Here is a 27,849-nt window from a genome sequence, read left to right on the forward strand (position 1 = left end):
CAGGCTTGCTTCTTTAAAAAACATGAAATATTCTTACTGACCCCAAACTTTTAAATGGTGGTGTGTACACATATTTAATTTATTTATTTGTGGATTGATTCTGATTTTCTCTGTAGGTGTTAATGAAGGCACCATCTCAGTAACGGAGGGTGAGCTCTTGTATGTAATAGAGGAAGACAAAGGTGACGGATGGACGCGTGTTAGAAGAAACGAGGAAGAGGAGGGTTACGTCCCCACATCCTACGTCGAGGTCTTTCTGGACTCCAATGCCAAAGGTGCTATAACCTACATATGACCCAAAGCTTTAGGTCCTGTGTTTGCGTATGAACACTAAAGGAGACGTCTAGGGGGTGTGTGTGACTCTCTCCAAGCCAACAGTGAGACTTTTTAGACTGATTTTGGTAAATCGGACAGACTAAATGATTGTATATGTCTTAGCACATGATGCTTTTAGACATCAGCCCACCATAGTTTAATATGGTCGGTGGTATCTTGTTATATTGAGTAGCAGTGCATGTTAGCTCACTCTGAATAAATGTACAGGAAAATGCAACACACAAATATATAAAGAGTTTTAGTACTGTTTTCATATGTAAATGAACTGAAGGTCAAATTAGGCTCGTGGTTTTCCCCTGAAAAACAATTTTCATAACCACTAGTCAAGCCCTAGTAATAATAAACAGTTTACAAGCCGCCAAAACATTTATAGTTTCCTTTTCACTAATTATATTTGTGAAAAACACATCACTTGCAAATACGTGTTAGGTTGAGACTGTTAACTGTATTATTTCTTCAAGTTGTGTTCAATCTCAACACTTGTAGTTGATATTAATAGCCTTAAAAAGAAGAAATAACGCTGGAAAACAACGTTTACAAAAACAACATAAATGATTAAAAGCACATGATTGCATAGTACGCATCACATCCACACAATCTTGTTTGGTGCTCCTGATATTTATTCCTCAGAGCTGAGATGGCGTTAAATGTGAGGTGAATATGAATCTTTTCTGAATGTTTCCGTCCTCACAGATGTGTTTTCCTGGAGAAGGGTTTTTCTTTCTGAGGGTGAGACGGAAAGAGTATTTGTTGAGTGTGTTAACCGTGTGTTTGAAGAGATCTGGAATGAATCGGGTTTGACATTTAAAACAGTTTAATACTGCACAAGTGTGATTTCCTCTGAATGAAGTGTTGGAGTCTGAATTTAATTGCAGTTTAGACATGCATTAACCTACTTACGCCGCCTTTAGGTTAGAATTGTCTGCAAAGTGACATGCAAACACAGAGAGAGATAACCTACGCACAGATCTGGATTGCTGAAAACACTAAACTAAGTCTGAGTATGTTTCTGCGAACCTGACAGTTTGAGTGAGTTTTTAGCAGCTTTTTGCTGCATAAATGCATGTTTGGGTGCGTTTCTGGTCACATTTGTTCTTGAATTCAACCAAGAACACTGAATTACTCTTGCCAACAAATCATGCATATTATAAATCATCCTAAAAACAATCCTATATGTTTACATTGTCATTTTCCAGTTTATTTTGTAAGTGTACAGCTCATATGTATGTGTTTAGGTATGCATTCAAACTGGCTTCTCACACTTGTTATTGTAGTTGGTTTTAACCCTGGATTACCTTGCTTCATGTCTCACACTGTTCGTTTATCATGGGTTAATTGCTGTGTACATTTGGCACTTCTAGTTTTAAAATTGCAAGCACGATCGATACAATTGTTTGCAGGGCTTATTCATTTTTCACTCGTTTTAATTAAATTTGGTCATGTTGTAAACTGTTTCAATTTATTTAAACTGCGGCCATGATTTACCTAAATCAAGGGAACTAATTAATATATCATGGGAACAAATTAATAAATTATAGGAAATATTTCTTATTTTTCTCATGCATGTTATGTGTGGAGCTTTGTAGTTCTTAAAATGTATTTTTGTGAATTGGAAAGAAGCTGAAATAAAATAAAATATGTATTAGATGAAAAACCTAAAAAAAAAAAAATTAAACGTTGCCTTGAAAGCTAACTGAAATAAAATGACCCCCCCCCCCCCAAAAAAAATCTAAAAATAATATCTGAAATAAAAATTAATAAAAGCTAATAAAAATGACAAAAGCACAAAAAAAAAGACTAAAACATTAAAATGTATAAATAAATATAAATATAAATAAATACTTTATTAGTATATAAATAATACTGAAACAACACTGATGTGATAACCCAGGGTTAAGTATAGTGTGAAAAGCTTTTTAATAGTGGGCATGAATCCATCACTACACCAAGTCTAACATGTTTTTCTTTTGTTTTTCATATGTTTGTTTGTTTGTATGACTGCAGATTCGTAAAGTAAGGAAGGAGGACTCAGTGTTGCAGGGCAAACAGCAGCCACATGTGAGGAAACTACAGCCTTCCCTCCATGAACCGCCATAAAGTGAGACAGATGAGAGACAGACACAAAATACAGAGAGGACCAGGCTATAGAGACATCTCCTGCTGTAGAGAGGAACTTTAACAGCGAATCAGAGAAATATAATGGCATTTAGATTTATTACCTGTTTGTTATTTTATAATAAGGTGAATATGATCTGCATATATCATTTTGCTTTACGGCTCTTCATCGCTGCTGAATGGCGCTAAACTTTCTTTCAGCCTGTGTGACTGAGTGAGTGTACGTATGTGTGTTTGTCTTTAAAGGTCTTAAATTTCCTCGAACTAAAACCCTGGGAATGTGGTCTGGAAAAGGAGCTGAATTTTTGGTACCACAACAGTGCTGCGTTCCATCCATATTCCTACAATACAAAGCTTGATGCTCGAAAGATAATGTACACTACTGGACAAAAGTTGGAACAATTAAGATTTTGTAGTGTTTTGAAAGAAGTCTGCATTTATTTGTCGAAAATACAGCAAAAACAGTAAAAAGTTGTTGTTGTTTTTTACAATTTAAAATAGTTGATTTTTTATTTATTCTTGTGATGTCTTGCTGACTTTTCAGCATCATTACTCCCGGCTTCAGAGTCACATGATCCTTCAAAAAACATGGTCATATTTGGATTTACTGCTCAATTATGATGTTGAATTATGGTGGTCGGTTATTAATAATGGTTCTTATCATCTTCAATGCAGAAACAGTTTTCAGGATCCTTTGATGAATAGATTAGAGAAATTCATTTAAATAAAACTCTTTTGTAACATTATAAATGTCTTCACTGTCACTTTCGATCAATTACATGCATCCCTTCTGAATAAAAATGTTCAATATTCTTTTCTTTTCTTTTTTTTTTTTCTTACTTTTGAATGGAAGTGTATCACGGTTTCCACAAAAATATAAATATAAATGACATTTTAAAAATACATTAAAATAGACAAAAGATTTATAATTGTATATTATCAATATATAACAATATTACTGTTTATGCTGTATTTATGATCAAATAAATCCAGCCTCGATGAGCAGAAGAGACTTCTTTCGAAAACATTAATAAACTATAATTGTTCTTAACTTTTAGTGTATTAAGAGACAAAACGGCAATGCAAGCATGTTTTACAGGTGTATGAATATCAACAAATCATGTATATAAACTTACGATGTAGGAACTTTGACTCATTCATACATTTTATTTGCTTGAAAGCATTTGTGTACCATTAACCACATGTTCTGCCGTATGATGTGAAATGTCTTTAAGTGCCGTTCTGTTGCACTTTTCCAAGTTGCAAGCTGGAATCTTTCTTGAGTTGGAACGTAACATTGCAATTCTATATGATGTCACTCATTCCGGCTCCTTTCTCAGGCCACACCCCTTTAGACCCTTTGACTCCACCTCCCAAAAATAAAAGCTGCTGGCCATTGGTTGCTCATATGGCTGTTGCACATGTCAGGGGCGGGGCTTCACTGGCCAATAGCATGTCTGCTTGCCCTGGCACCTCCTCTGTCTCCGCCCTTCCAGTGCAATTACTAATACTGTCTGTCTGTTTGCCATCTTATCCAACTCATTTTTATCTAATGTCCCTTCAGTGATTCACATGTTCATTCATTTCATCTATTAGACTTCCTGCTTTACCTTAACCGTCCAATCATCATGCTTAAATGCTGTATTTGTTTGTCAGGCCAGGGAGGGATTATATCTACACTCATGAATAGGCTAATGTCCTGTTGATATGGATATGTATTTATTGTGACAGCTTTTTTGTTCATGTCTTCATGGTTTTACCCTGTGGAGCACCCAGCTGAGAACCTCGCAACCTCATTGGTTTCGCTGGTTTTATATATATATATATATATATATATATATATATATATACAGTATGTAATGTTTAATTGTACTATGAGCCAAATGTACAGGTTAACCAGATATTTTGACATGCATAATGTGAGCTGTGAGAGTTTGTATGGCTCTCTTAACCTGAGGAATAGACTTGGAGGTTTTTAATTCAACTGATTGTTTCCAGCCCTTTTTAATGTAATCACTGAGGTTTGACAAAGGGGAGTTTGATTTTTCAGGTTTTTTTTGTGTGTGAATACATTTTTTTTTCATCATCTTCCAATCTTTACTCACCATCCCTGAGGCACATAATAATTTCAACTTGTTTTTTTATATTTTTAAATTCTCTCTCACAGTCATTTTGGATCCATGAGAGGTTTTACTTATTTAATCTTAATTATTATTTTTTCTTGATTAAGTAGGTTTGAACTCCAAAACATCTACGTCGCTACAGGCATCATTATGGAAAATAAAAATTAGCACATGCCACAGATCTGCTATTTTAAGAAGAATGCTTCTCTTATTTTTAACAAAGCGCTTATTGATGGATTATTATGTTTTATGTTGAATGCATTGAGCAGCCTCTCAGAATAACTGACTCACTCGCTATTGATGAACCTGTAAATATAAACACATGTACTAAATGAGAAGGTTTTTGAAACATCTCACCATCTTGAAGAGGAAAACGTCATTTTGTGTGTCTTCCAAACATACTTTCTCAAGTGCTCTGTCTCTCTTCGAGAACAAAACAATTGCAAAACAACTTTATTTCATCTTTTTTAGCATTGTTATACTCTGTCGGCTATCGCTGTATGACACATACATACACACAGCTGTCTTATTTGGCTTGTCAGTGACAAGAGTTATTAGCCCTCTGCCCCTACCTGCTCTTTTTGGGGCTACAAAACACCATTCCCAAATCAGAGAAATATAAATATATATATGTATATCTATAAGTACAAGTCTATAAATAAGAGTGAACTACCAATCCATGGTAAGAGTCTATTTTTAAATTTTGATTAATAAAAATGTCCCAGTTTCTTTTCTCTGCTTTGCTAAATGAATTTTTTTTTTGGGGGGGGGGGGGGGGTCTCGTTTGGTGGGTCTGCCAAATGTTTGTTTTGCACTTTTTTGTTTGTGTTCAATTTGTTATGCTTGTGTTTTGGAGCACTGAAGACTTTGTATGTGTTAACTGTGCCAATTAAAGATAGAGGGAAAAAATCAATGAATTATTGTCTCAGTGTATCACTTTGTGTGTGTGTGTGTGTGTGTGTGTGAGTGTGAATGTGTGTTTGTCTAAAGTTACCAGCATATTTGTATATTAAAATTGTATCCTAGACTTTACACAAATTTTACAAAAATTTTGTGTAAAATTTTACACAAAAATAATTAACACACTGTCAGAATCAGGGCTGAAAATAAGAAAAATATGTACACATTTACACTTATTATTAACTTTACTAACAAGTATTATTATACCATCCATAAGAATTCAGAACAAAATATGTAATTATTCATTGGTTCAGTTGAAATGTACTAATATTAATGGCCAAACGAACACTGCAAACCATTAGCTCTTAACTTCCATGCTCCACATATGAATATTTAAAGTTTAAAAAACATTAATATTTAAAATTGCGAATTAAAACACATAACATACATTATATCAGTCGTGTTGCAACAATGGGTTTTACACATAGACAGTAAGGTTTTACACTGCATGGGCTTGTGTTTACTTCCTGGGCAAGAGTCTGTGACGTAATTGTTGCGTCGTTATGATTGGTCGACATGTCGGCAAGATTCTGTGACGTTTGTTGTATCGTCATTGTGATTGGTTGACATGTCGGAGATGCAAATGAGAAAGCATTGCGCTGGTCCAAGGGATGGCAAAAAAAGCTTTTTAAAAACATAAATCAAAATAATACGCTTATAACGTGTATACCGATATGTCTAAACTACAATATGTAATACACACCATAAGAACAAAGTATGTTTTCCAGTTTTAAATCAGTCACCGTCAATGAGCATAATGGCCAGCTACCGCCCATTATATTGTCCACGAACGTCCGCCTTTTATTGTGTTGTATGAAAGGAGAGAAGGTTAGCACTCCCCTTGACAAGGATGGAAGAGGTCCTAGTGACCTTCAACACACATATGGTTAAGGCATTGCCACCTACTTCGTGGCATCTCTAACCAAGTTTTTTTTTGTTTGTTGTGTCTCATTATTACAAACAGGGCTGGATTCATGTCACAGCTCTAAAACCACACAGCATTCTCTCAGTGTTCTGTACAATTCTGTATATAAGACGAAAGAAACAACTAACATTCCATAAGATTTCACTATGAAGAGTCTTTGATTTAACATATTCGTGAAGCTACATCCTCCAGGGACCCAGGCATATATAACTTTGTCCTCTGATGACATTATATTTTAGTGAATTTCTCAGATCATAACATGCTTCGTCTTTTCAGAGATATCAAATGTTTGGAGGTTTGATCATAAACACTCCCCCTGCTTGGTCTTTAAATATGATCTGGCTAATTTTCAAATTGTCTTTCGTAAATAAACATCTCAGAAAAATGTTATGGGGTTTCAAATCAGAATATGAATTTTTTTTGTTACGAATCGGGGCATAATTTTAACACGTCTTCTGTAAATGGTACTTATATGCCCAGAGAATGTCTGCCCACACTGCCAATGAAAGCGATTGACAAAATCTCGCGAGATTCACTTCAACGAACGAGCGCGGGAGTTGTGTGAAACTTTCATTTCATTTTCAAACCTGAGATGTATGAGGTACTAGCTAAAAACATTTGCACAGGCAGTTGTCAAAAAAAAGTTAGAAGCAGAAAAACACTGTTTTTGATGTTTCACCCATGTGTGTTTCAGAGAACAAAGCATCGCTGCTGATGTCTGGTCAGCCTGCACTTTAAGAATCAGAGCTGAATCCAGCCGACACCGGTGTGTCCAGCGCTGGAGAGAGAACGTCAGTACCTCTTCATGTTGTGATCATGTGTCTGTGTTTTCCTCAGTGGAGCTCTGTCTGGACTGGAGCTGTCTGATCTGACTCTGAACACTGAACTCCTGACGCATGCATCTCAAGATTTAGATTGGTCTTCTGGCTCAAAAAGGTTAATGCTTTCTTTAAAGCTATCTTTAAGGTCTCTCTTGAGTTTTTAGTCAAAATAAGAGCTCCATGATTTTAACTTAAGAAATCCATAAATACTTAAAAAAAGAAAATTATTAAATATTTTAGTAATATATTTCTGTATTGATTAGACATATAATACAATATTTTTAAATACAATAATAGTAGTGATAATAATTCTAAATTAAAGTTGAATGGAGAAAAGCTCATTTAATATGCAATCTAGAAACGTGTTTGCATGATGTGTCCACTAGGTGGCAGTCACACTCCATCACAGAGGTGTTTAGTAAGAGTGAAAGTGGTGTTGAGTTATACTCCAGTAGTCGTTCTAAAATGGAAATTTCCAATCTTGGATGCTGATTGGTCAATTCTACATTCCAAAATGCACCTCATGGTATTCTCTAGTCTATATAGTATATCATATTACGTAATATAGATCATATCATTTAGCTTGGCTTATTTATGATTAGATCTCATGGAAGGTTTACACTTCATTAATTTGCTTAATTTTCTTTGTCAGGACTGTTTTTAAACGTAACTAAAACATAATATGTTGTAAATATTGTTATGGGTTACCAGAAGTAAGTATTATTTTACTCTTAATTAATGCTTTCCCCCCTATCCAGCCAAACCTTGAGCTCTTATTCACAACGTATCAGCATCTCTTGCTTAAATAATCACTTTAATGGGACTCAATGATGTAGAGTTTAGGTGAAATTCGAACAAATTAACTAATGCACCTTTTCTTAATCTTTCCCTCCAGCATTTTTCCCTTCACTAATGACCGAAGCAGACGTGTGTGTGAGTTTTACAAGGCCAAGTCTGTTTTTGAGATTTGCTGCTCCAAAAAGATGCTGGATTCCCGTTTCTTTCGAAAACTCTTTCTATATCTCTTGCCTTTATTTAGTGTCAGACTGGATTTAGATCTAGATCTTTCTATTCCAGATCCGGCTCATGTCACACACCGTTTTCAGTTTGTTGTCACTATAGATCGAGATCCAGATGTTGGGTCCCTGCGGCCTTCCTCCTCCTCTTCTTCTTCACCTCCTCCTGCAAGCAGTGACCCTTCCACATTCTCCACAGTATGAGTCAGCAGTGCTGCGGCTCCAGCAAACTCCATCTATCATGTTGAGTTTCATTACAATGTAGCACTTAAACCAAACATTGCTTGAAAACGAACTTCTGACAAGCCAATCTGTTCTCTGTCTCCTTCATAAAACCACAAACGTGGGTCACACAGCGCTGTGACAGCCAGAACGCTCACGTCATCTAGTGCATGACTCACCGGGTGAGAAATGATCCTCAGTGCGGCTGGATCTGTTAGCGAACACATGTGTGAAATTAGCTGACTTATTGTATAAGATTGGGACTTATTGTGTAAAAATGAAAAACCATTGATCTATCTTTCAAAGCCAACAAACATTGAATCGGTTTACTTTCTCTATACAGTAATTCTAAAGAAAAACAGCATCTTTGATTAAAGCTGCAGTCGGTAACTTTTGACGCTCTAGCGGTTAATAAACAGAACTGCTTGCGTCTTGCGGAAGAACATTGTAGCCGGAACTACTTCTCTCTGTTTATGTCTATGTAGAATCACAAAGTACTGAGTTACTCCGCCGCGGTACCCCCGAAGCAATCTAAAATAGTCCGAATATAAACACTTATTATAGGTGCACCCTAGTGATTCAGGACAAGCCAAAAACACGGTTTGGAAAATGGATTCATGTTGTACTCGCTTATTATATACATTTTTCTACATTTTGAACACAAACAAAGTTACGGACCGCAGCTCTGATTGGTTGTTTCTTACCGGGAGCGATGGAGTTTCTGCAAATGACAATAGGACCACTGGGAGGAGCCAGAGGAGCTTGATTTTTTTCACAGATTATCTGTCTCATATTCTACTGTCAGGACATAATGACAGGTTTAACAAATATGTAAAAAATATATTTTTACAAAAGTTACCTACTGCAGCTTTAAATGTAACTCGCTCCGCTTCTGAACAGCTGACATCATGGAGCCCTTTTTTTTAGCCCCTCCCCTTTAACTACATGCCAAACAGAGACAACTGTAACCAATTCCTGAAGGAAAAAAAGAGTTTTTTCATGAGGAGTAAAGAGATATATCACATTATGTGATTAAAAAAGTTTGTACTGTAGATACTTCATGTTGACTACCAATGTCTGTTTTGCAGGTAAGTATCGTACACATTTAGACTTCAACCCTAATCAAACACACCTGAACCAGCTAATTAAGGTCTCACTAGGAATACTAGAAACTTCCAGGCAGGTGCGTTGAGGAAAACTGGAGCTAAACTCTGCAGAACTGAGTTTGGAGAGCCCTGATTTATGTCATTCTCTATTGGTGAGATGTGACATCAGTCTGAAAAGCGTAGAAAAGACATTAGCAGTCTGTCCAGCTATCTGTCGTAAATCTCAAAGTTTGAATGGTCAAAACGAACAAGTTGTGGGGTCTCTCGTTCGTGGTTGGTCTCTAGGCAAGATGTTTTCATGTTGTTCTGTATCTGTTTCCGCGGTGTTGTGTGAATGTTATCTGTTCTGGCTGCAGGAGAATTTTCCGTGTAACTGGCTCTTTTCTTGTCCGTTCCTGCCAGAAGTTGGACCCAGCAGACCCAAAACCAATTTCATCATCACTGCGGGACTGAGTCACACTGCTAAAGAGAGTGAGAGATGATCTGCTCGGCCAAAAATACATGAATACTACACACCAGATGGGAATAAAGTGGAAAGTAAATAGGAAAACAGAACGAAGGACAAAGATGTACAAGGTTCAAGAAAACTCGCTTTCTGGTCTGACTTGGACACACAGGCAAACCCACTCCTGTTTTCTTTAGAATATGCAATCTAGTTAATCATACATGCTACAGGCAACATTATCTAATGCAATCTATCAGTTTAATATGGTTTTAATCACATATTTTTTCTAGGTTTCTGGCGAATGGACCATGACATTTAAAATCCCAAGTCTCAAAAACCGCAAAGACGAGTTATTTCCAGAGAAGGTGAGGGTTAGAACTATGTTTCCCAGAGCACAATGTGACCTCTGTTCAATGGGCGCACTTTGTAGTGTCCAAAACCTCATTTTGAGTCTTTATACAGAATGTTTCCTTTAATAAAGATGCCACGGTCCGGATCCTCACAGAAGCGACCAGAACATTCCAGAACATTCTTTTACCTTTTCCATTTTGAGGTTTGGGTCTCTTTAAAGGAACAGTTCATTTAAAATCAGGCCGTTCGTGACTTTCCAAACCTGACCTGGTTTCAATACTGGAAAGCGAGAAGAGAAATATTATTAAATTATCCATATGATTCATACAGTCTTATGACATCATACGGTAGCTTTGTGTGAGACAGGGTTATTTTAGTTAAAGGAAGGGTGAAATGCTATTTCATGCATACTGAGATTTTTACACTGTTAAAGAGTTGGATTCCCATGCTAAACATGGACAAAGTTTCAAAAATTAAGTTGTACGTTTGAAGGAGTATTTTTGTTCCAAAAATACTACTTCCGGTTTGTCACAAGTTTCAGAAAGTTTTTTTCGAGTATGGCTCTGTATGATGTTAGATGGAGCGGAATTTCCTTATATGGGTCCTAAGGCACTTCTCCTGGAAGAGCGCGCGCTCCCGTATAGCAGAGCACTGAGAGCACAACAGACATTCACTGATCAGAGCGAGAGCATCACGAAATGTCACAAAAGAAGTGTGTTTTTGGTTGCCAGGGCAAGACAACCCTGCACAGATTACCAAAAAAAACAGCATTAAGGGACCAGTGGATGGAGTTTATTTTTACAGAGCATCAACGGAGTTGTGCAAGTGTTTGTGTTTGTTCTCTGCATTTCGAAGATGCTTGTTTTACAAACAAGGTCCAGTTTGACGACGGATTTGCGTATCGTTTATTTCTTAAGGATGATGCAATCCCAACGAAAAAGGGTCACGATCGTGTGTTGGAACCGCAGGCGGTGAGTAAAACTGCTTAAAATATCTCTGCCTCCTTGTTAGTGCGTCCGCCTCCCATGCCAGAGACCCGGGTTCGAGTCCTGCTCGGAGCGAGTCGTTGCTGCTGCTGCTCTCGTTCAGTTTCAGCCTCGGGATTCTGGATCATAAATAAACGGCTGAATCCGACTGTTAGCCATGGTTTGTTTTGGATGTTTTTTTCCTCACGGTAATGTCACAGCGTCCAAACACTCTCAACGCAAAAGCCTACTGGCGCTCGTGATTCTTTAGCTCCGCCCACACGTCACGCCTCCAGTGGCTCCTGTTTTTCCGGGAAAAATCGGTACAGACTATCTTTCTCTTATGAATATAATAAAACTAAAGACTTTTTGGAGTTATGAAGGATGCAGTACTACTCTATAGGTACTCAAGATTAACAGGATATTGAGTGAAAACGAGCATTTCACCCCGCCTTTAACTAAAACTAAAACCGTTGAAAAAAACATGGTCACACATTATTTTAAGGTCCAATTCTCACTATTAACTATGAATTTTGCCTCAATTAACTCCTAATTGGCTGCTTATTATTAGTTTATAAGGTAGTTGTTAAGTTTAGGGTATTGGGTATGCATGTCATGCATCATTTATAAGCAGTGATAAACAGCCAATATTTTAATAATAGGCATGCTAATAGGCAAATTGTTATTAGTGACAATTGGACCCTATACTAAAGTGTTACCAAAATCATTACTTGAAATAAAATTAACCTTAACAGCAATAGAATAAGGTATAAAAAACTCAAACTTATTTCAGCTATTACATTATATTTGATATTTTAATTTAGTTAAGTTGATAATTGAAACAAAATGGAAATAAAATTAATATAAACCACATAGGAAAAAAAAACACTAAAGATGACAAAATTAGAAATGTACACAAAAATTGCAGCTCGAATGAAAAACTAAATATTTTATTTATTGAATATTGATTAAAAATATTGATAAAAACTATTAAAAATATCTCAGTAATAAGAAGAAAACGCTGGTGTGAGGATAGACTGAAATTATTATTATTATTATTTTTAACGTAAATTGAAAATGTCTTTGCTTCAGTCTGATTTGTTCAAATATTCTCCTGGACATACCCAAGCCAGATGTCAAGATTTGCAGTATGCAATGACTTAAATTTTCATCTATTTTTCACAAAAGATATCGTATGCATCTGAATATAGTATGTATATACTGAATATAGTAACTGTTTTTATGATGTATTTCAACGGTTTCAGTCATTATTCACTTTAATTGAGTTGAACCATGAGCAATGGCCTTTTGTTTTCAACAGAAGACTGAAAGTCATTCAGTGAGTAATGACTGTGAGCCAAGCTTTTACTTTTGGGTGAACTTTAAGAGGTTAATGACATCTTTGAGTGTTTCAGCCCATACTATCTGTATCATCATAACTGCAGTTGACAGTCATCTCGACCAATGCCCTGCCCCCTTCAGAAAGATGAGGTGATGGATGGAAAGTCAGGATGATGGCTGTTTTTCCTCTGTTTTGCTCTCTGTGCACCATGTTTCCCCCTCCCCTATAGTCTTTCTTTCATGTCCTGCTGAAGATCTTCAGTTTCTTGCCTGAAGGTACACGTGGAACTTTTCTCACGTTCGTTAATCTTCTATCCTTCTTATATTCTATTGCCTGTTTTGTTTCGTATTTCATCTATCCACACACATTCTCTCTTTCTCTCTCTCTCTCTGTGCATGTGTCCCTATTTTAATTCCACTCAGGTTTTTAAAAACAAAATAATATTTTGGAAACTACTGATTGCAGTGTGCTTGATTTGACCTTTGGACTGCTATTACACACAAGCTATTAATATCGGTCCAGAATGTTTAATATTATTTGATCAGATTAGCAAAAGTTAAAGTTATTTATTTATTTTTTGCACGAAATTAGATTAAAAAGCAAAACAGATGTAATATTGCTGACTGGATATACGTTAATTCTTTTTTTGCACAAAATTGGATTAAAAAATGCAAAATAACAGTTTATTATTATTATTGTTAGTCATTTGCTAAATTAACATTGTGTAACATGACAGCCATTTATCTGTTTAAATAATTAGATTTAAAAGTTTAGGGTTCAAAAGTTTGTTTTGTTCAACAAGGATGCATTAAAGGGGGGGGTGAAATGCTCGTTTTCACTCAATATCCTGTTAATCTTGAGTACCTATAGAGTAGTACTGCATCCTTCATATCTCCAAAAAGTCTTTAGTTTTATTATATTCATAAGAGAAAGATAGTCTGTACCGATTTTTCCCAGAAAAACACGACCGGCTGGAGGCGTGACGTGTGGAAGCTAAAGAATCACGAGCGCCAGTAGGCTTTTGCGTTGAGAGCATGTGGAAACTGTGACATTACCATGAGGGAAAAACCATCATCCAAAACAAACCATGGCTAACAGTCAGATTCAGCCGTTTATTCATGATCCAGAATCAGATCCCGAGGCTGAAACTGAACGAGAGCAGCATCAGCAGCAACGACTCGCTCCGAGCGGGGCTCGAACCCGGGTCTCCGGCATGGGAGGCGGACGCACTAACAAGGAGGCAGAGATATTTTAAGCAGTTTTACTCACCACCTGCGGTTCCAACACACGATTGTGACCCTTTTTCGTTGGGATTGCATCATCCTTAAGAAATAAACGATGTGCAAATCCGGCGTCAAACTGGGCTTTGTTTGTAAAACAAGCATCTTCGAAATGCAGGGAACAAACACAAACACTTGCACAACTCCGTTGATGCTCTAAAAATAAACTCCATCCACTGGTCCCTTAATGCTGTTTTTTTTGGTAATCTGTGCAGGGTTGTCTTGCCCTGGCAACCAAAAACACACTTCTTTTGTGACTTTTCGCGACGCTCTCGCACTGATCAGTGAAGTCTGTTGTGCTCTCAGTGCTCTGCTATACGGGAGCGCGCGCTCTTCCAGGAGAAGTGCCCTAAGACCCATATAAGGAAATTCCGCTCCATTTAACGTCACACAGAGCCATACTCGAAAAAAACTTTCCGAAACTTGTGACAAACCGGAAGGAGTATTTTGGGAACAAAAATACTCCTTCAAACGTACAACTTAATTTTTGAAACTTTGTCCATGTTTAGCATGGGAATCCAACTCTTTAACAGTGTAAAAAACTCAGTATGCATGAAATAGCATTTCACCCCCCCTTTAAAATAATCAGAAGTGACAGTAAAAATATTACACATTTAAAATGTTCTATTTCAAAAGAATTCTGTTCTTTTAAACTTTCTATTCATTTAGGAATCCTGAACAAATGTATTACATTTTTCCAAAAAACTATAAAGCAGCACAACTGTTGTCAACATTGATAATAATCAGAAATGTATCTTGTCTGGTAAATCAGTATATTAGAAGGATTTCTGAAGATCATGTGACACTGAAGACTGGAGGAATGATGCTGAAAATACAGCTTTGATCACAGGAATTAATTACATTTTAAAATAGAAAATGGTTATTTTAAATAGTAATAATATGTTTGTTTTACTATATATTTGACTAATTAAATGCAGCCTCAGTAAGCATAAGTTTTCCAGTAGTTTTCCATTCCATTAGAGTAATTTAGGATTGCTGTATGCAGACACATTTACACTAATGACCTTTTACTCACTGTGTACTTTTTTTTTAAATAGAAAATTCTGATTTTCTAGGTGGGCATATCATGACTGTTTTCTGGCTCCATCCACGTGTCCGTGTGCGCCAGACTTTTGTGTTTTACCTCAGCTCAAAGGTCTCAACTCCACTGAAAGCCTTGTGTTTACCTTTCAAGCAATTTCTCATTGATTTAATTAGCTGTGATTAGTTGATGGTTAGTTGATGAGCTCATGTTTATACAGGCACAGAGTCGCCAAACCAAACCGACCAACCGCGCCACTTCTAGAACCATGTAATACTGAACTGAGTCATCAATAATTACAGATTTTTAGACTGTGATTACTAAAATATAACATAAATGAAATGTCATTAATAATATAATGGCACATGTTTGCCCATGAAAAACCTACGGCCACAACACAGCGATGCTGTGTGAAGCTGCTCTGTATTCTGTATTGTTGCTAACAGATTTCTCTTGTTTTCTTGACTGTGCTGTTGCTAGGCTGTTTCTGAGGGTTCTAGGGTGTTCCTTTGCAGTTTTTGAGCTGTTCTGAGTTGTTGAGCCCTGTTCACATCAAGGACAGTAACTATAAAGATAACAATAAAGATATAGTTCTAAAAATTGTTCTAAAAAAAGTATTAAAGAATAGCAGAGTCCACACCACAGCTATAAGGATAAAGACAAAGAAACAATATCATTAGAATCACTTTCAAAATGATTTTTCTCTAGCTGATGATTGCTAAAAAAAAGTTGCACGTACGCTTAGAATAAACAGACGATATCGTTCACTGGTGTGGACGCTAATATCTTTATAGTTATAATTTTTGGTGTGAACTATGCAGTTCCTGGGTATTCTGGGTGTTTGCGAACTGCTTTCCCTCTTTAATCGACTTCCAGGCATAAAATATGTTTAAAAAAGTAATAAAAGTAAGTCAGGAATAATTTATGTCTGAAGCACAAACAGTGCAGGGCTATAGGCCAAAATTTGTTCAAATCACTAACCCTCAGTATGAGAAAAACTAATGTAATGCTTGAATTCACTAATGAGATCAGTTAATGAGTGATTTGTGTTTTGTTCAGAAGACTCTTGTGTATTGTTTGTATATTTGAAGGCACATGTGGGATTTCATCAGGCTACAGAGGCCTGTAAGAAAACCTCCACCTACAGATATCCAGCTCTCGCTGACTTTTTAAGGCAGAACCGTATATATACAGCGGAGCTAAGACCATCTTGATGCTAAATCAGGCAAAACCTCCTTAAAAGGTCATTGAGGGTGTAGTCCTACATTTTTGTTTTAATACAATTGAAATAAATGCCCCCTGCTCACCCGCAAAGTATTTGACCGCCAGTGGAGAAATATTAAGTAATCGCCCCCCTGAGTCGTCATTGAGGATGAACGATTTGTTGGAGAGAGAGAAAGAGGTTTAAACATGGCAATATTCTGTAAAAGTGTTTGGTGAATATTGGTGTTGGCTGCTGGTTCAGAGTGATGGGCCGCTTCTACAGAACTGTCAATCTTCACTCCGTCTGCTTTAATAAATACAGTGTGAGGTTTTTCTGCATGATGGTGCAGTCATTCCTGTAGAAGAAATGACTCAGAGCTTCACATGTTCTGATTTTCCCTTGAAATAACATTTGCTTTTAAAAAGACACTTGTTTCAAGCTTGACAGAGGCGGATAACATCATACATAATTGTGATTATTAAACTGAAAGAACTGACTTCATCATAAGAGAGAGACCTAAAAAACTATTTAATATTTTATAATTTTTTTACAGTCTTCCTTTTTAATTTGAATGAATTGATTCATTTTTCTATAAAAGTATTCATTAATGTACCCACTTAAACAACTATTTCTTTTAAAAAGAGCATTACATTACTACCATAATAATTTTTATGGTAATCCCATAGTATGTTTTTAGGGTAATTCAAATTCCATGATACTTTGGCATTAAGGTAGTAAAAAGGTTTTATTTTTTGGACATATACTATGTTATTACCGGGAATTAGTTTAATTACAATATTATGTATTTGTATTAATTTAGCATGGTATTTAAATAGTTACATGAGCTTTTGGAATAAAATCTAAGATATTTCCTAATGTTCCATAGTCATAAGGCATATTAATATTCATTCTATTTATTTGTTAATTGATTGCATATAAATTATAGCTGATTATTGACTAGCATAATGTTCTTTTTGTCGTTAAATTAATTTAGCATATTGACCTGTAAAACTGTGAAAATGACATAAAGATGTACGTCTGAAGATACACATGTGTGTTTGTACTCTGCTGCCTTTCTTTGTGCATCCTTCACTCAGATTTATTTACAGTGGTGTTGCTGAGTGACGATCCAAACACGGCCCCTTCTCCACAGAGTCCCCCGTCAGTGCTGCCTATAAATGCTGCTGACCCATTTGACTCCACACACACATCTGGACTGAGGCAGCTCAATGCCTTTGGGATGTCCAGGTGCAGTTGGGAGTTTGAAGTGAATGAGAGAGAGAATGTGTCTGCATGAGAAAGAAACATTAAACTTGTTTTCATGTTCAGAGCTCAGTTTATTACTACTACACTAGATTTTTACATTGTCTGAAGAAAAAGTGAGTGGTGCTTACTGTTTACATGTACAAAAAAACAACAACAACATAATGCTATTGTGTTGCTATCCAGTTGCTGAGGTGTTCTGAATTGTTACTTTGTCACTTGGCAGTTCCTATGATGTTTCTAGGCAGTTACTGAGGTATTCTATGTTGTTACTGTGTCAAGATGCAGTCGTGATGTATTCTGAGTTGTTTGTGTATTGCCGTGCAGTTCTTAGGGTGATGCAATGCAGTTGTTGTGGTGCTCTGAGTTGTTAATGTTTCACTATGGAGTTGCTAGCGTGTCTGAGTAGTTAGTGTTAGGGATGGGCGATACCACATATTTTGTTTTCAGTACGTTACCGATACATTTAATGGCCAGTATCGTCGATATTGATGCCGATACGATACTTCTAAACTGAACTTTTAGATTATGAAATGTATTTAATTATTATGAGTACAATGAGTAATAATACCTACTTTATATTTGAAATGCATTTTAACATTCAATACACCTTAATTGCAACTTATTCGGTTATATTTTTGTTATAACCGGGGGGGGGGGGGGAGAAATGCTCATTTTCACTCAATATCCTGTTAATCTTGAGGACCTATAGAGTAGTACTGCATCCTTCATATCTCCAAAAAGTCTTTAGTTTTATTATATTTATAAGAGAAAGATAGTCTGTACCGATTTTTCCCGGAAAATCACGAGCGCGAGTAGGCTTTTGCGTTGAGAGCGTTTGGAAGCTGTGACATTACCCAGAGCCGTTGAAAGACATATTTAACGGCTCTGACATTGCCTTGAGGAAAAAACCATCATCCAAAACAAACCATGGCTAACAGTCAGATTCAGCGTATATTTATGATCCAGAATCAGATCCTGAGGCTGAAATTTAACAAGAGCAGCATCAGCATCGACGTCTCTATGTGGTATGTACTGAAACTGTATATATTTGCTCCGTCAAACGTACAACTTAATTTTTGAAACTTTGTCCAAGTTTAGCATGGGAATCCAACTCTTTAACAGTTTTTTAACTCAGTATGCATGAAATAGCATTTCACCCCCCCCCCCCCCAAATACACTGTCTGAACGCTCTCTGTAATTGATTGATTCTGCCTTACAACATTTGCGTGTGGTCAGATGAGCAGGAAAATCCCTTCCACACAATTATTTGCTAACATAGGTTATTCATTCAATTTAAGGCATATTGTAGGAATTATTTTTTGTTTAATAAACAAAATCACTGGTAAATAAAAACACCTTAGTATCGATATTTTTTATTTGAGTATCGATACTCACATCAGTATCGATATATCGATACTTCAGGATCGATTTTCGCATCCCTAGTTAGTGAATAAATTGTATTTTTAGGAGTGACTGACTGGAAGATCAGTAAAGGGCCAATGGCAACAAACCCCCAAAATCTACAAGAGCTCTTCCCTTTATTTATAGTCTGTTTGAGGTGGTGTTATAGCAGTAGTGCTGTATTTGTAGATGTAGTGTGGGAGAGAACATTTCTGCACAAACTGATTTTCAAGACATCCTATCAGTCTTTTTCTTTTTGTTTCCTCCCCTTCTCTACATCCAAGGCAAATGTTCCCCCTTTATATCTGGCTTTTGTGTGTGTTTATGTGTGTTTGTCTGATTTTTGGATGCAGGGACAGTGCAGGAAGCAGAGCCCATGATGACATCACCATCCCTCTGTTCCAGCGCACATCTGGAAATGCTCAAGTTTCAGAAAGAGAGAGAGAACAGCGAGAATGTGAGGGAAGAGTACAAATGAGCTTGGCATATCTGCACCACCAGCACGGATAGGGAAATAAGGAGGAGAGAAAAGGAAACGAGAAAGAAATGGAGGTGGGCTGTATGAACTATTAAACCTGTTTATGGTTTTAACCCCTCCAAAGAAAGTCAAAAGCAAAAGAAATACAAAATAGACTTAATATACATATTACAAAGGCTCTGGAATAATTGATTGTGATTGGTCAAACACAGAATTCAGAACTGTATATCAGTCACAAGCAAATGATTTCCCTTCATCACATCTCGTAGTCTTTTGACATAATGGAATAATTTTAACATTTCCATGTCCTTTATTTATTTGAACTGCTTATTCTAATATTTAAATAGCCACATGAATTTGATTGTAACTGCATATTTACATCTTTACTTATGCCAAATTATATTTAATATTATATTGAATTATATTTTTGACCATGGCAATAGAAATCCTGCTACATGAATGCTTCCTGTTAGGATTAATGTTGGAAAAAATGCCAGTACAGCTGCTGGCTTAAATTATATTAAACTGACTAAAAAAAAAAAAAATCATTGCATACTTTTAATATTAATTGCACATAATATTACACAATCTGAGGACGAATATCGACTCGTGACGGGAAGCAAAGATGCCTCGTCCAAATTCTCAGGGCTGACTACAGGCGGACTGATGCAATGATGATTCCGGAACTAAAACCCAGGTCTGGAGTGTCTCGGAGTGGTGGGTGGGTGTGTGGGTGGGTGGGAATTCTGACAGCTGGCCGGAGGAAATCCTGTTTCCAGTCCGACACTTTTTTTTTCCTCACCTCCCCAGACATGCACAAACTTTTGGTCATTTTGTACTGATCTGTGTTTGCGTTATCATAATTTTTTTCTGATCAAAGTTGCAATTTGCATTTTTATTTTCAATTATTATTATTATTTTTACAGTATGGTAATGTTATGTGTCGTCATATGAAGTTTGAACCATTTGTAATGTTGTTAACTGCAACTATTTACAAACTAAATAAAAAACTTTGACATAAAAAAAGTTAAATATTTCATGATTTAGGCACCAATAAAACTAACTCGCATTAAAAAAAAAAAAAAAAAAAAAGCAGCGGAATTGTGTTTTTTTCACTTCCTGTAGTGCTGTGCTCTGTTTCTCTGTGACTGCGAGTAAAAGGGTTCGTATGGGAACCAGGAGTGCATCTGCCTGCAGTGTCTCTTATGGCCACTAGTAGGCAGATCAGCCTCAAACTCCTCGAGCGGTCATGTGACAAGCTCTGCTGCAAATGAAATCATTACCACACAGGCAGCATCTGGGCTTGCCGTTCCCCCTTTTCGTTTCCCACAATGCATTTGTTTGTAAAGAGTACAAGTTTTAGAAAAGAACATTTACGAAAGAACATCAAACATAAATGTAATCCAAATGACATATTTCAGTGTTTCCTTTCTCTTACTTTTTTTTTTTAAAAGACTTTAATTGATGATTTATATTTGAGTGATTTTAAGTCCATACACAGTGTTACTCATGAGACATCATCCACTCCCATAGATGATTACATATTTAGAATAGCACACTCCTTTATCACTATTGGTCTTTCTTTGTGTACCAAATACATAGGGGAAAAGCTAGAGAATTAAATTAGTCACTGCAGGCATAAGCAACAAATCTGTCTGCGCTGATAACATGCAACGTTTGTAAACATGCTCAATTGTAAATAATGGCTGCGTTTTCTATATATTTTTTTCATCTTTATCTGTTATCAGCTTTCTCCAAATCTTCATGTTTCTTGGTAAACTAACTCATTCATAGTTCATTGTTATTTTTTCCCCCTGAAAGGCAACACACACAGAAACGTGAATGTAGACTCACTCAATCCTGTAGTCTGGAAGAGAGATGGTGAAATGGTTTGCTTGACCCACGGGATAAGGTGGAAAGAATGTACCACAGCTGGTCAACACGTTAAAGAGGAGAGAGGGAAAAAGAGAAGGGAGAGAGAGAGAGAAGGAGTGAAAGAAGCAGAAACGGCTGATGGGGGGTGGGTTGCTTATTTGTGTCATTTTTTCCACATTCTTGTTCTGTGACCAATCCAGCGGTCAGCCCAGATCTCACCCACTCTCTGTTCTGTCTAGTTTTTCCATCTGTTTCTCTCTCCATGGGAGCTCCGTGATGTTGCTTCTGAGGGGCAGAGTGTTGCCCACGTGCCCAGCTGAAATGCTCTGTCTCCAGAAGTGCTCAAGCAGGGATTCCCCTGTCTTTACCCTGACTGTTCCATGTTTAGCTGTGAGTTCTGCACTTTTCAGGTTGGCAATGAGTTCTAGAATTTTCACATGGTTCACTGGTAGTTCTACAACTTTCATACATGTTCCAGCAGTTATACACTTACTATCAGTTCTAGAAGATTCACATGGTCTGTTGATATATATGGATTTCAGTTCTTGTGTACTACAAAATTGGAACTTTGAGTTCTACAACATTCATATGGTTTTCTGTCAGCTTTCTGGGTAATATATGTAGATTCTAGGGTTGCTTCTTGCTCTCAGTTTTAAAACTTAAAAGAGCTTTGTTTGAGCCTAGAATGTATTTCTCGGTCTGTTTTAAAAAGTTCAAATGGTAATGTATGTGGGTTTATGAGCTTGCACACTTATCACAGTTTTAGAACTTACAGAATTTGTTTAATGGCTTGCATGCTTGCTTTCAATTCTAGAACTTATAACTGTGTGAACTTAAACATTATTCTCTACTTGATCTGGAACTTTGAGAGATTTTGATTGTTGAGACAATTTGTTGTAAAGGACTTTGAGTCTAGAACGTTCCTATGAAAGTGACATGATATACAGCCAAGTATTGTGACCCATACTCAGAATTTGTGCTCTGCATTTAACCCATCCAAAGTGCACACACACACCGTGAACACACACACACACCCGGAGCAGTGGGCAGCCATTTATGGTGCGGGGCCTGGGGAGCAGATGGGGGTTCAGTGCCTTGCTCAAAGGCATCTAAGTCATGGTATTGCTTGCCCAAGACTCGAACCCACAACCCTAGGATTAGGAGTCTAACTCTCTAACCACTAGGCCATGACTTCCCGTTATGGCCATTAGTTCTAAAACTTACAGAAGAACATATGTGTTCTACATTGCCTGTACTTACTGATAATCTCAGAACTTTATCATAGAACTTGGGTAGGAGTTGTAGAACTTTCACACGGTTCACTGTCAATTCCAAGTGTGTTAAAGTGGCCACTTTCAAGAATGTGTTTTTGAGAACATTCAGAGATTCTTTGTTCTAGAGCTTTCAGGGGGATGCTGTGTTCTAGAGCTCACATCTGGTTGGTTCTAGTACTTGAAGATTGCTTTGTGTACACAAACATTCAGACATTTTGCTGATTGTTGTAAAACTTTCAGATTAACAGAAGTGTGTTTTAGAGCCTGCATGATTCTTGCTGTCAATTGTAAACCTCCCAAATGCCTGTGTTAGATCACGCACATGATAATGTGTGTTCTGTATATTGCACATTTTTGCAGTCAGTTGTAGGTGGCCGTGTATGAGTTTAGAACATTCATATTTATTTGCATTTTAATGTGTTCATTTACTGAATTCCTTTATCCTGTTTACAAATGAAGAAACTCGCAAAGCAGTATCATGATGTGAAATTTGAAATACAAACATGGTTTAATGTCAATAATGTTTAAGAGGGATGGAGGTGGGCTCTAGACTTGCACACTTTTAGAACTTTCAGATGTTGTGTTAAATTCTAGAACTTTCCCACTGTTCGCTGTTGATTGTAAAACTTTCAGGTGAATTCTTGAACCTACAGATGAAGAGTTATGACATATTTACATGATCTTCTGTTCATTCAAGAACTTGTGTTTTGCAGTTGATGTGGAAGTGAGAGTTGTCATTTTGTTCAGCTGGTGTTTCAGTCCATGTTCAAACTGTAAAGCATTGACCATTTGTTTCATGTCAGTGCTTTAACCACTTGTCAGCAGTCATTTCGAGACCTGCCAATCATCTTTGGGAGATTTGTTCTGACCAAACCAGCCTAGTCAATCCCAGAATAAAAAAATGCCTGAACCCCTACAACCACTGGATCTGTCCTGTTCTTCTTTTTTGTACATCAGTCACTAGGAAGAAAAAGAAGAAGAGGATGGTAGGGGGAGGCTGGAAGTCTGTGTCCCAGGGGATGATCCCTCTGTCTGGAATGACTCAAGATGAAAACATCCCTACTCAGGGTTCCACATCAGCAGCCCCCCTTTGACATTCATGGGTGATTTCTGAGAGGTCAGTGTGTGTGTGTGTGTGTGTGTGTTTACAGAAGATGCTCTCTGGAAAATGAATCACCTCTCCATTGCTGTCATCCATCCCCACTAAGCTAAACACACACACACACACACACACACCAATCTAAACTAGACACACTAACCTAGAGACGACCAACTAAATGAAGCAATTCAGTGAAGCTGGACTGTAAAATAACAATGTTTGGCAGTAAATCAGAACATATCCAGGACAATGACGCATCAACCGAAGCACTACACGTTTACCCCTACATTTCTCCACTATCTCATTGCCTTTCCATTTACTTCCCCCTTTTCCCTCACTGTTGATCCTGGGGTTTTAGGAGTCGCTTAATACTGGAAAGAAAGCCAGAGAATATTTTCCAGCTCTCAAAACCCCAGAGCCCTCAGTGATGTTATGGAGTGAGTCAGGCTGTCTGCTGAAGAGAGAGAGAGAGAGAGAGAGGGAGGGGGGTATGAATAAAGAAAAAATGACACGAAAAGAAGTCGGTTGTCTTTATACAGAAGGAGAAAACATGAAGATATGTTCATTCTCTCCCTTGCTCACTAAATCAATTGTTTCTGACTGGCTCAATTCCATTGAAGTTTATTGTTCCCTCTCTCCCTCTCTCCCTCTCTCTCTCTCTCTCTCTCTCTCTCTCTCTCTCTGTAGCTGGACGTTCTCCATGGATTTCTTGGCTCCTGTGGTTCTCAGACCTAAGGACTTGAAAAAGAGAGAGAGAGAGGTTAAGACGTTTACGGAACTAGGACAACTGAGGTCTGATGAAAGAGATCCTTCATGGTATTAGTAATTTTGGAAATGTATTATGAATACCATGGTATTTTCTAAAGTACCATGTAAGTACCATGGTATGTAATAATTGAAGAGACAATAGATTCAACTGAATTTCAGATTTAGCAAAAAAGAACTGTAGTGGTGTCAAATTAAACTATTTTACTGTAGTACTATTTTTTTATGTATTATATGGTATTTCCAAGCATACCATGTTACTATAAGGGTACATGTTCAAAATGTCCCAATAACATCAGGGTACACAACATATCCAAAATATCATGCTAGTATAAGAGTATATGTCCAAAATATCCCTAAAATAATATCACTGTACATGTCCAAAATACCATTGTATTTGTCCAAAAATAGCACAATAATAGTACCCTGGTATAGTACATGTTCAGATTTTCATGAACAGTGCATGGTGGTTTTTTTGTAAGTTCAGTGAAAGTGATTGTTGTAGTTGTAAATGCTGCATCCCAACTGCTTCAGTCACATGATGGATGACATATACCTGTTTAACGTCCTCAGTCTCTTTCACTGAGTCTTTAATGGCATCTGTGGTGATGTCAGTCTGGAATGTTCTGTCAGGTTTCACTGAAAGGGAAAAACAGCAGAGGAAAGTTGTACTTTGAATTGAAATATCATAAATCATGGTTAATGTCACACCTGCTGACAACCAAATGACACACGCATCCCAAGGCCAAGGCTTTTAAAATACAGCAGTCCTTTAGTGAACGTGTGTGTGTGTGTGTGTTCCCAGGCCGCAATCCAGAGGAATCAGTTCAAACCATTTAAAACTGACCTGCTCCTCATCTGAGCTGTGATTTACACTGCTGTTGTGTTCATGTCTCTGAGTGAGGACTGACAGTGGCCATTACTGAACCCTAAACTAGCACACGCTGTCCCACAGCACCGCAACCCCGGCGGAGAGAAGCCAGCTGATTACAGCTTTGCACCGCAAGCGCGCCGTGTTTTCTTTAAGACGGCTGTGAAGTCCACAAATATGGATGTTGGTTTTATGGTATAGACACACTGTGACTCTCTGACTGACCATAGCACTCTCTTCAGTCAGAGAGACGTTGTATAGGAAGTTACCAAAACAGACGTGTGATTTTCTTTATAGGAGAATCTCAGGAAACATGCAGCATTTAAAAAAAAAAAAGTCATTTTGCCTGAAGAAATTAAGCTCTTGGGTTAGATTCACAATTGTATTTAATTTTTTATTCTACTAGCATATAGGTATTTTTAAATATATAACTTGATATGTATTTGTAGATATATTATCATAATGTATAAAAAAGTAAGTTATTAAACTATCTTGGACCAGAAAAATAAATAAATAAAATCAAACATAAATCAATTTATGTTAAATATTAACAATAAATAGAAAATTATATATTTCTTTCAACATATTATGATTAAAAAGACAAATTTAACGAGTCATCAAAATGTAGATTAATTTAACAAATACTACTATTATATATGAATATTTATCAGTATTAGGACAATTTTGTGACAACTATGTAGTAACTTTTGAAAACCACTTTTTTTTTATTATGATTCCCATTAAATTTAACTAAAATATAACTTTTTTAATATAATACTGTATTATTCTGCTTGTTTAAAATATTATTTTATATATATATTGTTAATATTTTATATAATGTTTATATGTGGTTTGTATATTTGTCTGGTCCAAGCCAATTTAAAATCATATAAAAAATATACATATATTATTTTATATATTATAGTAATATACCTAAATCTATAGCAAATAATAATGAATAATACATTTTTAGGCAGTACAACAAATACTACCTTGATGTACAAGGCATTACAGTATTATTATTTAACATTACGTTTATCAAAATAAATGTAGTAATGAGAGTTGGTTTTTGAAATATAATTGGGCAAATGCACTTTATTGTGAAAATAATGTCCCAATGTTCAAAACAGGCATATCTTTTAGAAATAACGCTTGACTTTTTGTGAGATTCACCCTAGTTGATTAACGGCCTGTTCTGATGTGATGTAGGAAATGTTGGTTTCTGTTGTAATCTAATCATGTTCCTCTCTCTCCTCTCATCCTCCTCTTATTTATCTTTTCTGCCGTCTAACTCTCCGTTTCTCTCCATTTCAGACCAGTTGCCATTTGTCCCTGGAAAAAAGTTTGGAAACTCTCAATAGTTCCAGGAAAGCTCCTTACATTCTGACCAGAGGAGGGGTGTGGGGTCTATCCCTCCATCACCCACCGGGCTTTCATCACATCCAGCCCCCTCAGAGGAGTCCCCATCGGAGAGAACCAGGTCCTCAGAAGCTTGAGAAGAATATTTCACAAATTCAGCGCCACGTGAGTCATTTTGTCTGAAGGAATCTTGTCTGTCTCACTCCGTTGGCCTGTCTTTCTCTCTTTTATAACTTTCATGTGTGGTGCTTTTTCAGCATTTCCAAAGTCCCTCCCTTGCGCTGTGATTGGCTGTTGCGGGTGGCTCAGGTGTGCTCTCATTGGCTCGGTTTAACATAAGGCTCCAGGTGAAATAGCAAAGCTTCAGTCATGCTTAAGGGTGCAAAGACACACACACACACACACACACATAATCAAAAACACAGCACATACCGCACACACACACACACACAAAGAAATGCAAAACTGCACCAAATCTGAACCAGTGTTAAATAGAAACGACACTGACAAATGCACATGTGGAGGAAATAAAGTTGATGAAAAGCTGTGAAAGAAGGACTGAAGTTTGTTCTGTGCGTTCACCATGCGTCCTCCACCCTCCTGCTGGACCATGCAGTGAGCTCAGATGATCTCAGAGAGAGAGAGAGAGAGAACACATATGTTTCTGCTGTTACAGCAACCGTATGGAGAAAGAAAGGGGGAGGGAGAGAAAAGAAGAAAGAAGAGAGAGGAGGAAAGAGTTATCAGAGACTGGAGGGGCTGAGGGAACTGCTAGGCAGAACATGTCTTATGACAAACCACGCCCCTCTTCAATAAGCCACACCCCTTTCCGCTACAATGGATGTGAAGGGAATGAAATTCTCTCTCTTTTCTGTCTGTTCTTTGCAGTGTTTGTGAAGCTACTTTGAAAATCTTTCATTACATCTATCATTTGGATTAGTTAAAACTAGCAGATTGCATCTGATAAAAAAGACATTTAGCATTTAGCAGATGCTTTTATCCAAAGAGACTTATAAAGAGGAACAGTTCGTACATTTCACAAATAATTACAAATAAACACCAAGTAATACATTGAATTAACTGTGTATTGAAATGCATCTTCATGAGTGTTGATAGCAGATCCGGAGAGGAGCAGTTGTTTTTTGTAGCTTTAAATGTCTGACTGTTGGTGGTTGTTATGAATTGGGTGTTTTCTGTGCTAATGATTT

General features: G+C 37.0%; 1 protein-coding gene, 1 long non-coding RNA gene and 1 other non-coding gene across 19 annotated transcripts in view; all 3 read left to right on the top strand.

Annotated features, from left to right (window-relative positions):
• The window catches only part of LOC127941596 (formin-binding protein 1), a 61,921-nt gene extending 56,430 nt beyond the window's left edge, over nt 1-5,491 (top strand). For 13 of the 15 annotated variants that reach the window (XM_052536806.1, XM_052536807.1, XM_052536808.1 and 10 more), the window contains 3 exons: nt 117-275; nt 1,030-1,065; nt 2,341-5,491. In XM_052536806.1, the coding sequence (XP_052392766.1) occupies nt 117-275; nt 1,030-1,065; nt 2,341-2,348 (203 nt within the window). In that variant the 3' untranslated portion in view covers nt 2,349-5,491. Of the gene's footprint in view, nt 1-116; nt 311-1,029; nt 1,066-2,340 lie in introns of those variants that run through there. The other 2 variants (XM_052536818.1, XM_052536819.1) reach the window with 1 other exon arrangement.
• Nucleotides 5,492-6,340: 849 nt separating this feature from the next.
• Nucleotides 6,341-6,468, top strand: LOC127942391 (U6atac minor spliceosomal RNA). Its single transcript, XR_008149314.1, has one exon. It is a non-coding gene; the product is annotated as a U6atac minor spliceosomal RNA (small nuclear RNA).
• Nucleotides 6,469-7,157: 689 nt separating this feature from the next.
• On the top strand, nt 7,158-20,089 carry LOC127941476 (uncharacterized). Of its 3 annotated transcripts, none has more exons than XR_008149027.1 (4): nt 7,158-8,539; nt 10,027-10,200; nt 10,360-10,434; nt 19,274-20,089. It is a non-coding gene; the product is annotated as an uncharacterized LOC127941476 (long non-coding RNA). The 3 variants fall into 3 exon arrangements; XR_008149028.1 differs by having other exon boundaries at nt 7,158-7,395; nt 8,176-10,200; XR_008149026.1 differs by having other exon boundaries at nt 7,158-10,200.
• The last annotated feature ends 7,760 nt before the right edge of the window (nt 20,090-27,849 follow it).

The sequence above is a fragment of the Carassius gibelio genome, chromosome A21 (assembly GCF_023724105.1).
Source record: "Carassius gibelio isolate Cgi1373 ecotype wild population from Czech Republic chromosome A21, carGib1.2-hapl.c, whole genome shotgun sequence".
Taxonomy (NCBI): domain Eukaryota; kingdom Metazoa; phylum Chordata; class Actinopteri; order Cypriniformes; family Cyprinidae; genus Carassius; species Carassius gibelio.